Genomic DNA, 12,191 nt, shown 5'->3' with positions numbered 1-12,191 from the left:
CTGGGGCGGGGGGTAGGGCCCAGGGGTCATGAGGCGAGCCTGGATGTACAAAGCTGTGGCTCCAGGTCCCTGAGCCCTCTCTGCCCTCAAGACCCTCACTCATTCTTCGGAGAGGGTTTTTTGTATTTCCTTTTACAAATGAAACAAGGTGGCACAGGTAGGGGGAGAAGGGGTGGGGCCTATTTACAGGGACTTGGAGTCTGAGGTGGGCGGTTGGGGGTGGGGCAGGGAGGGGAGCCTCGGCAGAGCCGTAGTCTTCCTATGTCATTGGCAGCCCGAGGGCCACAAGTCCGCACCAGCACCCTGGGGCTCCTCCTCCCCGCAGGATGTGTTAAGTGGGGTGAGGCTCTCGGCTAGGGCCCTGTTCTCGGCCCGAGTCCCGGTCCTTGGCCTCCGAGGAGGAGGAGGAGGACGAAGAGGAGCCGGAGCCATGGCTGCGGCCAGACTGCCGGTAGGCAGCGATCAGCTCCTGCAGCCGCTCAGCTGTCGGCCCCCACTTGGCAAAGCCGGGGTCGTTCTGCAGGAAGAGGACGGCTGTGTTGTGGACGGCCTTGTAGTGCATCTCCTCCCTGCGGGCAGAAGCAGCCGCTCAGGGTTGGGCCCTGCCAGCCCTGGTGGCCCAGCCCCCCAGCCCCCCACCCCGGGCCTCCCCAGGCACCCACTTCTTGCAGATGTGCTGGGACCCACTGCGGTACTCGTGCTCGAAGGCAGGCAGGATCAGCTGGTGGCGTTTGAAGCGGCTCTGCTCCATGCGGGTGAGCGCCGGTGTCGGGGGGTCCCGCCACTCAGGGATGAACACGATGAAGGACAGGGGCTCTGGAGAGCTCTCCAGCAGTTTCTACAGGAGGGGACACGGGACGGCTGTCAGGGGCTGCTCCCCGGGTACCTGGCGCTCTTGCCCGCCACCGCCAGCCCAGCAGCAGCATGCCCACCTCGAAGTGAGAGACCATGGCGTCCATGAGCTCCTCGCAGAAAGGGGGGTTGGCCTCAAAGGAGCCACTCAGCGGGCAGAAGTCCAGGCAGGGCCTGGGGACAGAGGTGAGCGTTCTGAGTTCTGGTCTCGCAGCCAAATGCAGGTGCTGCCCACCCTTAGGCAGCCACACTGAAGACATGGCCCTGATCAGCCAGAGGCCAACACTGACCCTTAATTCACCCTGGGACAACATGTGGCCGTCTCATCTCCACAATACATGAAGACGGGGGTTCCGGCTTGACGGCCCAGTCACCAAGCTGACCAGCGGAGGGGCTGGAGCGCAGATCCAGCTCTTACCCACGGCCACCACAGCACGGGCCACGCTCAGGGGCCCCAGCTGCCAAGCTTGCCCTGCTGCTGGCCTGGCCCCACCTTCCTACTGGAGACAGCACCATCTCCTGTCCGAGCTCACCCCCATGTGAGTCCACAGGGCCTGTGAGGCCTATACCCCCACTTCTCTTTCCTCTCAGCACTCTAAGTAAGGGCTAACCGAGAAACCCACAGGCGGGCCGGAGGGCATGTGCCAGGGTGGGACCTCTGCCCTGGACAGCCTCCCAGGCCTGCGCAGCAGGGGCCCAGCAGCCCCTGGCTCTCACCCGCGGGAGCCAAAGTAGCCATCTGTGTCAGGAAAGGCGGAGCAGTACTGGCGGAAGTAGCAGTTGAGGGGCGAGGCGAAGCACTCAAAAGTGACACTGAAGAGTCGGTGGAGGACCTCAAAGACGTGCACTGGCAGCGATCCCTGCAGGCCTGTCCCCTCATAGAGGCCCACGCCAAACATCATCTGCAGAGTGGCCGCCGTCAGCGTCTGGGGCTCAGCCCGTCCCCCCACCACCCAGAGGAGCCCTCCCCGGCTGCCCCAGGCCGGTACCTGGTACCGTCGGAGAAGACACCAGACTCGGGGCAGGAACCTCTCGAAGGCCGAGTCATCGATGCAGCTGTAGCGGTAGAGGAGCCACTGTGGGGCAGAAAGCAGCGGGTTTCAGCACAGGTCCCCTTCCTCACTGGCCTTCTGCTCAGGACTTGGGGTCAAGAAAGAGCCAGCCCTCGCCTTTCCCACCTGTGAAGACCTGCCTCCCCTCCTGCCAGCCCTTACCAGCTTACTGAAGTAGTTGCGGCTGACCTTGACCATCTCTCCCTTATACCGGATGCAGACCACGTTATTCTCCATGTGCATCTCCACGCTGGGCATGGGCGGCGCAGACACAGCCAGCCGTACTGGGTAGCAGTACACCAGGCGGGGCTCCACCTCTGGGGCCTCCACGTCCTCTGCAGACGGGGACAGCAGTGAGGAACCACCCTGTCCCCACTTGGCCGCCACTCACCCTGGACAGCCTCAGTGCTCACTGTGCGCTAGGGGCTCCCCCTCACCCCAGTCACCAAGGGAGGTACACCCCATCCCACGGGGAGGTGCGTGCAACTCCGAGAGACAGGTCAGGGATCGGTGGGGGCAAGAACTGGTGGCCAGTGTCCATGGCCCTATACTGACCCGGGCTGCCACTGGGATGCCTCAGGGCCTGCTGGGCACGCAGGCGCAGATGCCACGTGAAAATAAAACTGCATCAGCCTCACAGTAGTTACAATACCTCACTTAGGGGTCTTTTCGGGGTCAAACACTAAGTTACCACTGAGTCCTCACGTGATCCCACTGGCCAGGTGTCATACCTCTGAGCAAACTGAGGCTTACAAGAGAATGGATCTAAATGCAGGTCCAGCTACCAATGCTTAAGCCCTGCCTGCCTGTCTCTCCCACCTCATCACTTCTCCCTGTTTGCTAGAGGAGTGCTGAGACCCCTGGCAAACGGACACAGCAGGTCGCGCCCCAGGCCCTGCTGGGAGGAGTGGTCCTCCCCAAACCAGTCTGGCCTCGAGGCCGTCTCACAGTCCCCTCGAGCAGGGCCTAGCGCACAGGGCTGACGGCACCAGGGCCGGCTCCTGCCAGTCGGCCCTACCTGGGATGTTGTTCTCCTTGAGGATGGCGAGGTGCTTCTCTCGGATCCGCTTGACGTACTCCAGGGAGATGTGGTAGATCTTGCTGCAGATGCCCTCCACGGAGTCCTTGGCGGCGGCCGAGACGTGGGGGCCGCACTGTTTCCGCAGATGCTCCAGGCGGTCCTGCGGGAGAGGGCTCTGGTGGGCTGGCGGCCAGGCAGGGCTGCTGGGTTGCAGCTGTCCCGGGTTTCAAACAGGCTCTGCTACTCGCCAGCTGTGTCGCTTGGGTAAAGCCCTGTGTGTCTCTGAGACTCCTCAGCTGTTACGGGCACCTGAAATACCTAACTAGCAAGGCAGTCGGAATGTTAAATGTGATCGTTCCTGTTTGGGGCCTCACAAGCCCCTGGCATACAGCAAGTGTCCAGTAATGCCCAGGTTACCCTGTGCCAGATCCCAGGACACCTGGTTGGGGAAACAGACAGCCAGGCATGGTCCCTGCTTATAAAGCATTTCCTTTCAGTCTGCTGGGGCGAGAGATCATTACAAACGGGGTCCTTCCTTGGTTACTGCAAATGTGAAATGTGAGCTTTTAGCAACTTGCAAAGATAACGGTGGGCATTTTCAGTTTCGCTGAATCACACACATGAAAGTGACGAGTGAGAATGAGTCACTCTGGCTAGTGAGCACACCTGCATTTCTCAGTCCCTGCGGGTCAAGTACAGTTACTATCGAGAAGTGTGAAACCCTGTCTCTTGTGGAAAATGGTCCTGAAAAGAAAGCCCATTGCTAGTGCTGGTGGAGGGTTAAAGCAGCAGTGGGTTTGGGCCAGAACAAAGAATTGTTGGGGACACCTTACAGAACTAAACTGAATTTTGTGGTAGTTCCTAAATACAATGTGAATATACACAGACACCCACCCCAAGAAAAGACAGTGTCGACCTGTTTCTAAGTCATCTGAGAGATCCTGGCTGTCCATTGGGCTGAGAAGGCAGCTACTGACGGCAGGCGGCCAAGCACAGGATTTTGTTAGGAACCTTAACAGCAATGTTCTCTGGGAGAAAGCCAGAGCCCAGACAAACATCTCCATTTTCGTGAGTTTGGGGCCTGAGAAGTGTCAAAAGTCTGCTGTGGGGCCCTGCCCAGCCCGGGCAGGCAGAGTGGGCTTCTGGGAGGAAGTGGCCACACAGCCCACTCACCATGTAGTCCTCCTTGGAGGCTGAGTGGTCCTTCCGCAGCCAGCTGAAGGTGTCCTCCACGTTCCACTTGACCACCTTCCTGCTGTCGGGGGAGGCACTCCTGCCGGAGGGCGCGCAGCCAGGGCACAGGTTGAGTGTCTGCTCCACCCTTTCCCAAGTTTCCCCTATCCCACTTCCAGGCACCAACCCCTAGGCTGACGTTGCAGCCTTTCTCCTGCCTTTGGGAGCTCAGCCCCACTCTGCCACCAAGAGCAATGACGGAGCCCTGTGAGTGAACCGATGGCTTATGACCTCCCCGCCCCCCATCACAGAACCCTCCTGCTGGAGGCAGGAGAGACAACCAAACCTGGACTCGATGAGCCGCCTGGCAGCCTCTGCGTATTTAAAAAGCAGGCGCTTGGCTTCCTCCCGAAATTTGATGCGAGATAACCTAGGTTAGAGGGTGGACAGAGTTAGAGCCCTTCTATACAGAACTGGACACAAACTAAATGGCCCTGGGCCAGCCTCAGCTGTGGGGCCATACCTGATAGGAATGTCATTCATGATTTCACGAAACATGGAGGGTGAAACAACTGGTTCACAGTTGCTTGGCAACAGGGGGTCAGAGCCTTTGTCCACGACCTTGCGCTCCAGCATCCAGCGGTTGAAAGACTCCCGAGGGGGCTCAATGCCTGCAAACAGGAGAGCTGATGACGGTCTGGATTTAGTCAGCAGGCTCCGTGCAGCCCAGCACGGTAGAGGCACCGTGGGCGTGGGAGGTGCGACAGGAAACGGGACGAGGGGCAGGGTGTCTGGGGCTTCCATTCTCACAGAGCTTTCCAAAGCACGTTCTGAGAATAACTAGTTTTATCAAGCATGTTAGTGTCACACAGGGTAAGGAGGGGGCATTCTGTGTTTCAGCAAAGGTAAGCAGGATTGTTTACTAATTAACGCTGCCGTTCCTGCACACTCCCCACTCCACTTATTCCCTGCGGTACTCTCGGGTGCTTTCGCGTTTACACCCTTTTACAGACAGTGCCTGGCAACAGTGAGCACTCTGAAAGCATCGATAACTGTTTTGTTGTTACTGACCCCAGCCACCTTTTTACGTGGGCACTGGTGGTATCCCTGCTTACAGGTGACGACAGAGAGCCGGTGCCGAGAGGCTAAGTGAGAAGCCCGAGCTCAGAGCCAGTGCTTAGTGGAGCTGGGACTCCACCTGGCCTGTGCCCTCTGCAGCACATGCTCAGCCAGTGGGCCCAGCTGGCGGACCCTCGCTCCTGCTACAGGTGGATGCAACAAAGCAGGCCGAGCCCCCCAGGAGACAGTTACCCTCTCGCTGCTGGCACAGCTCCCGGTAGTGCTGCCGCAGCTTCAGGATGAGCTGGGAGCGGAGCAGCTCCACCTCGGGATGCGGGGGCAGCACCTCTGAAGGCCCCCGGTGCTTGATGACAGCGTTGGTCTGGATATCCAGATCCCAGTACACCCTTGGGGCATGGACAGGAGCAATGAGGAAAGCAGAGAAAAGGGAAGGAGGGCACCCTGCCGGCCACCACACACCCTCAGTCCCAGGCAGGCTGGCCACCAATGACAGATGCCCCTAAGCCAGTCAGCAGGGACTCACTCAGTGGGTCGGAGGAGAGCTGCCTGCTGTTTATCTTCAGGGGACGTCCCCCAAATCTTCAGTGTTGGGGTTCCTGGGACATTAGGGGAGCTGGGCACCGACGGACCTGTGGGTGTCACAGGGATTTCGATCTGGAGCAAAAGAGTCAAAGTCATCAAGTTAGGAGAGATGGCTGATGGCTCCAGTGCCGTGTGCACCCGGGGAGCTGTGCCCTGGGCTCCCCCCCCCCGGCCCCCGTCTAACCTGCCCAGCCCTTGCAGAAAACCACGGACCCCGCTGACTGCCCACCCGGGCGCTGCATTCACCTTGGGCTTCTTCACACCATTGCCACTTGGCTGCTCTTCCGAGAGCTTCCGCTTCCGAGGCTTGTTCTCAGCTGGCGGGGTTTCCACCAAGCTTGAGTCTTGGGGCAGTGGGGTCGCATTCAGCCCCAAAGGGTCCGACTGGAAGAGGGAGGCCAGCAGAGTTGCAATCAGAGCCAGCAGCCTAGGAGTCCCAGTACTGCGGGGTCCTAATGTCCCTGCCCCTGATCCTACTCCTTGGAGACGAACAGGGCGCTGGGGTGCAGAAAAAACACTGGGTTCCACTACGGACGTTACTGGGTTGGCCAGAAAGTCTGTTAACGTTTTTTTTTTCCTGTAAGATGGCTCTAGTAGTGCTTAGTTGTCTTGAACTTCATTTGAAACAATTTTGTTAGATTGTATTGTGACAGCTGCCAAAACAACGTGCCTTTTTTAAAAAACCAGAACTTTTGTGCAGCCATTTTAATATTAAAGGTGGAAGAAAACATGCAACATTTTTGGCACATTATGCTTTACTATTTCAAGACAGGTAAAAATGCAACTGAAACACAAAGATTTGTGCAGTGTATGGAGAAGGTGCTGTGACCAAACGTGTCTAAAGTGGATGGCAAAGTTTCTTGGTACTGTCGACATTTTGACAAATGATTCTTTGCTGTGGGGCTGTCTTATGCACTGGGAGATGTTAGCAGCACCCCTGGCCTCCACCCACTAGAGGGCAACAACAGGAGCTAGCCGACACTCTCAAAACATCCAAATCAATAAGGTTACTGGTGAAAATGGAAAGTCTGTCTTTTATTTTATGAAAAGAACTCAATGAACGGACTTTTTGGCCAACCTAGTACTTGCAACTGCATGACCTTGGGGGTAACTTCCCTTCCTAATTCCCTCAGCTTCAAAATGGCCATGACACCTCACCACTGGGATAGTAATTAAACAAGTCAATGAATATGACCAGCTTAACATGACATCTGGCATGAGGCCAGCACTCAATACATGTTAGTTTCTTTTCCTTAATAACCAGAATGAAAGTCAGGAATGAAGGAAAAACTAAAAAAAAATGCTTGATTTTTAAAAAAGCAAAGCCCTGTGAATGAACACCTTTGGTGACACCAAGACTATAAATGTGATGATGGGCAGTGGGGCCCTGAAATCAGACCAGGTGCTGCCTCTTACTGGCTGTGAGGTCTTGGGCCAGTCATTTCCACTCTCTGAGCCTCAGTGTCTTCGTCTGCAAAATGGGGGTGCCAACTGGCCTGACTATTGCAAGAAAAGGAAGCCTACCCCAAGTGACAGGGACCCAGAAGCCCACATCTCCCCGACCACACTAACATCGCAGCTCCCAGAATGCCCCTGTCCTCCCCTTACCATTTACCCTCAGCCACCCTTCTTATCTTAAGCCGTTATCTTAACTTTATCTTAGAGTTCAGAAAAGCTCACAGAGAATCCCCTACCCTGGGACCCACTCAGGATCCCTGATGTACTCTAACGCCCTCCTTCACTCAAGTGCCACATTGTAATCCCACTGGCCCCGCCCTTCCAGCAGATGGTGGTGTGCCCGAGAGCGGGAGGGTAGGACCACGTCTGTCTTGTTCATGCTGCATCCCAAGCACAGTGGCCAACATGTAGTACACGTTCAGTGTCATGCACTATTTTAATCATCCGTTTCCATGCCAGTCTCCCTGAGTCCAGGTTCCACGAGGGCAGGGGTTGTGTCTGTCTTGCTGTCACTGTACCCACAGGACTAGGCACAGAATAACTGTTCAGGGTATATTTGGGGGAGACCCAGATGCCCGAGACTGGCACTTACAATCACGTCATGCTGGCCCAGCACAGGCATCTCCCACAGGGACTGGTTGGTGAATCTGTTGAAGTAGTAGGGACGGTTCTCCCTCCTGCTCCAGCACTTCTCCCAGCCCGCGTGTACCAGCTCTTCTGCAAACAAGCATGGAACCCAGCCCGATCAGGGAGGCTCCTGAGCACCCTTCTGACCCCGCCACCCTGCCGTTGCCCCTTGCCAATACCTGGGAGGTCCTGCACCAGGCGGATGGGCTTTGGAGAACAGGGCTGGCTCTGATTGGAGGTGCCTGGGGAGTGACTCAGCAAGGACGCTTCCTCCCGGGGGCTGCCGTGATTCTCTTTGGCCATCTCAGCACCCACACCGGACCTGCCACAGAGGACCAAAGGGTGTCAGGGCCTGCAGGGCATGGAGGTCAGCCCCACCGCCACCCCCCAATTACAACCTAGAGGGCCCCGGGAGCACCTGCAGGTATGGGAGATCAACCCAGACCTGTCCTGGGGGGGCCAGCATGGTGCCACAGAAGGAACCTGGAATCTAGGTCACAGCCTCTCAGCTGCAAAATGGGTGCACTCCTATTGCTCCTCCTGCCTGAAATGTTCTTTCCCCAATTATCTGCCTGGCTTGCCACTAGGTTCACATCCTCCAGGAAGCCTTCCTTGACTCTCCCTTCCCCCAGCAAGTGGTCCGAGCCCCTCCTCAGGGCCATGAACATCTACGTGGTGGCACGCAGGAAGTCTGTGGTCTATCGGCTGGGTTTTTCTCCCCATTCGACTGTCAGCTCTCCCAGGACTAGGAACTGGGTCCAGCGTAGCTCTCTCCGGAGTGCTCAGCAGGGTCCCTGGGCCCCACAGGAGCTCCGTTTATTCTGTGCATGTTTACAAAGCACCAGCGGCAAACGGGACAGAACAGGGTCTGCCCTTGAGAAGCTATTCCCACAGGGAGGAACTGTAACTCCTCTTTCCTGCTTCTATCCAGTAAAATCTCACCGGCACAAGACACAGCCCGGGAAGGGAGATGGCATCTAACTGGATGTCTCACTTTATGCTACAGGGTAGGAAGCAACCTGCTGCTGGAAGAACCAGTAGAACTAAGAAGGAATATCTAATTCAGTCCTTCATAATCCCCAGGGGAAATTTTATTTAAATACCAGGAAGAGGGTCAGCACCTTCAGATGTGTATTACCTACTACCCCCACCCAAAACACACCCAGCACAAGTCTCAATGGGCAAAGTAGTTCCCAACTTGGCATTCGACTCCTAGGTGGCCAACCGTGACCACATCAGTGATCCTAAAGGTGTTTTCAATATGTCACAATACCCAAAAGAAACCAAACATTTAGGCCACAAAGGCACATTTAAACAACAGTTATCTTTGCTTGCTGAAATTTTATCAACTCATTGTGGCACACTGATTATCTCATGCTGATCAGAAGCTCTGATTGGCTGTTGACAACATCATAGAAATCACTGGGACATTGATTTTATTGTACACTCAGTTGCAAACATCTCCGTTAATTTGGAAAGGGACAAGTGAATGGCTACTTCATCAGTACAGTCTGGCGGATAAAAACTCAGGAGCAAGAAGACACACGTACAATAAAAAGGGGGCCACGGGGACAAAAAGGTTTGGAACCACTGACCAAGGAGAGAAAAGGCTCTGGTTGCCTTGGTTCTCTGAGGAAGAGGGGTTCCTGGTGCCTTGGGGCTGAGCCCACAGGTCTCAAGGCTGAACGAGGTCCCCCTTTTTCTCACCCTCTGGGGTCTGCAATGCTAGCATGAGAGGGTTTTCTTCTCTGGCTGGATGGACCCCACGCCACAGGGTCCCACAGAGGCGGGAGGGAGGCCTGCAGAAAGGCTCAGCTCAGGTGGGTGGGCTGGTCAGCAGTGGAGTGAACGGGGACCCAGGGAACTCCTTGCATCGGCAACTGCGGAGTAAATAAAAGAAAAGAGTCACAGACGTGTGAAACGCTGCAGAGCAGGGACAACAGCAGGAGGGGCGACGACACAGAGCAAGCTGGCAGCCTGCAGAACACACCGTGGGAGAGCTGGGAGTCCTGGGGATGAAAGTGGTACTTCTCAGGCTTCCCAGCCAGCGGGTTCGCCCGCACAGACTTGCAGCCCGAAGGCACAGCGAGCTCCATGCTGAGGAGGGCCCTGAGCCTAATTTAATGTTCTGCTGTCGCTGTGCTGGAATTTTTAACAAGGGGCCCACATTTTCATTTCACACACTGGACCCCTGAAATTGCTCAGTTCGTCCTGCCAACCAAAGTATCCCTAAGGTATGGTGGAAAGTGAACCACCATACACATCACCAATCCGGGGGCGAGTCCCAAGCCATCCCACAGAGGGAGAAAAACACTCTTCTTTGACTGAGGTCTTAAAAAAAAAAAAAAAGGGCACACACATGCAAATGGATTATACGACACAGCGTGTTCATTTTATTGAAAACTGTCTTCCCCCAGAAACACTGTGCGACCCTGATGCAGGAAGATTAACCATGCAGAGCAGGCACAGCGGCACACAGCTTAATGAGGCCAAATGAGGACACTGCAGCGTTTCCACAACCGGCTGCACATCAGAACCACCAGGGGGCTTGTAAAAAAAAAAAACCCGATCAGATTCCCGTCCCTCGAGCCACATCCTGGGAGTCAGAGATGGGGAGGGGAGGTATACAAAAATTTCTGTTTTTCTTTAATGAGCCTCAAGAGTGGGACTGAGAGACGTATGAACAACCTTTTGCTTTATGTCACTTCAAATCTTTACCAATGCTTTACAATTTTAAAAAGGTTAAAAATTTCCAGCTGATTTGAATACAGCAGGTCGTTGACGAAAGTACCAGTTGGGTTAGGACAAACCTAGACACCAGGCCCTTCCGACACTTTCCGACTTGTAAGCTGAACTCAACCTCTAAGGTCTATCTATAGGCATTGAGTCTAGCATATTGTACACTCTAGTAATAAATAACTGCTATTATTAAAACGACGTTTTTATTTATCCTGTAGCTCGCCGGCCCCCAGCATACCGAAGTTTGACAGTTTAAGGATAAACAACTCTATCTGCGCAACCAAGGGAACCCACCAGAACGTATAGTCCGACTCCCGGATTGGACAATGACGGGGCGGGATCATTTCAGCAATACACCAATCAGAGCCCTCTAGCCCAGTAGGGCGGACTCAAAGGACTGGCAAAGTGCGCAGGTGCGGGGGGCTCGCGAAGGAGGGGCGACCCCCAGCGCGCGCACACCTTCCCCTCTCCCCCACCTCAGCGGGGGCGGGCTGTTGGGCGCGCGCGCGCCGGCCCTTCTCTCGGACTCCGCCCCCCGCCCCGCCGCGCGCTCCCGCCCCCGGGCTGAGGCGACTCAGAGTCGGAGCCCGACACAAAGGCGGTGGCGGCGGCAGCAGCGGAGGGGCCCTAGAGGCCGCTCCGCCCGCGCTCTCCGGGCCCACCTCCTTCACCCGGGCCACCGGCCCCGCCGCCCACCCGCAGGCCTAAGATGGCGGCGATGGCAGAAACGAAGCAAGCGGTGGCCCCGACTGGAAAGCGGCGGACAGGCCACCGCCACGCAGCTGCGGACTCCCGGATCCTGGCAGGGCTCGCGGCGGGACCATGGCTTCCTGGGGCTCTTACCTGCCCGAAGCGGACTCGAAAGGATGCGGCTACACGTTCTGCTCGGCTGCCCGTTTTGCCGCCTCCGCCTCGCCCTCCCCAGCGCCGCTCCCGCCATCTTGTGTCCCGGGCCGGGACTCCGCACTACGCATGCGCTGGTACCGCCTCTGAGGGACCTCTCCGCTGCCAGCCGCCATCTTGAGTGTGGCGGACCGACCGGGTCCTCAGACCCTGCTAGCTCACGACCCCCTCCCCTTCCTTCTATCCTTCCCTTTCCTTCCATGCGGGTCTGAGCAGGGGGAGGTAGCTTTGTGGGCCCTAGGGTGTGAGTTGAGGAAGGAACGGACTCACAAACACTCCCTGCCTCAGTTTCCCACGCCAGCACACCCGCTGGGGCAGAAGGACTCGGGTGGGCGGTGCGCAGGCAGGGTCGGACTGAGTGTGCGCACCAGGGGGCGCAGGGCGGGTTTGAAACCTGCAGGGGCTCGGCTGCGACGCCGACCCGAGGGCGGAGCCCTGATGACGTAGTTGTGAACGTAGCGTGGATCCGGGTCCTAACCCTCCCGCGCATCTCTGCCTCTTGCGGGTGGTCGCTTGCGTTCTCTGGGGCTCCGTCCAGAGTTTTTTTTGCAGCCGTTGCCTGTGTCCAGGCTGCAAGCAAATCCAACCTTTTCCCATAATCAGGCTGCACAGGTTATACGTGTTTTTGAGTAGAACAGCTGTGGAAACAATAAAGATGGCTTTGCTTGCTGAGTCCAGCAGGCTAATTTTAAGTACAAACGTTA

General features: G+C 56.6%; 1 protein-coding gene across 2 annotated transcripts; it reads right to left on the bottom strand.

Annotated features, from left to right (window-relative positions):
- Positions 1-116: 116 nt before the first annotated feature.
- PCIF1 (phosphorylated CTD interacting factor 1) lies at positions 117-11,925 on the bottom strand. 2 transcript variants are annotated; one of them, XM_028523979.2, is made up of 17 exons: positions 11,428-11,925; positions 9,553-9,725; positions 8,025-8,167; positions 7,811-7,935; positions 6,007-6,144; positions 5,702-5,832; positions 5,410-5,564; positions 4,622-4,769; positions 4,445-4,528; positions 4,099-4,198; positions 2,923-3,085; positions 2,067-2,239; positions 1,842-1,928; positions 1,570-1,754; positions 933-1,026; positions 663-838; positions 117-569 (listed from the first exon to the last, which is right to left on the bottom strand). In XM_028523979.2, exons 3-17 carry the CDS (start codon positions 8,146-8,148, stop codon positions 332-334), a joined length of 2,121 nt encoding a protein of 706 aa, XP_028379780.1. In that variant the 5' UTR covers positions 8,149-8,167; positions 9,553-9,725; positions 11,428-11,925; the 3' UTR covers positions 117-331. The 2 variants fall into 2 exon arrangements, with proteins under 2 accessions (XP_028379780.1, XP_035865797.1); XM_036009904.1 differs by having other exon boundaries at positions 332-569; positions 9,441-9,725.
- Positions 11,926-12,191: the final 266 nt, after the last annotated feature.

The sequence above is a fragment of the Phyllostomus discolor genome, chromosome 9 (assembly GCF_004126475.2).
Source record: "Phyllostomus discolor isolate MPI-MPIP mPhyDis1 chromosome 9, mPhyDis1.pri.v3, whole genome shotgun sequence".
NCBI lineage: Eukaryota > Metazoa > Chordata > Mammalia > Chiroptera > Phyllostomidae > Phyllostomus > Phyllostomus discolor.
This window is presented reverse-complemented; position numbering and strand designations above follow the sequence as displayed.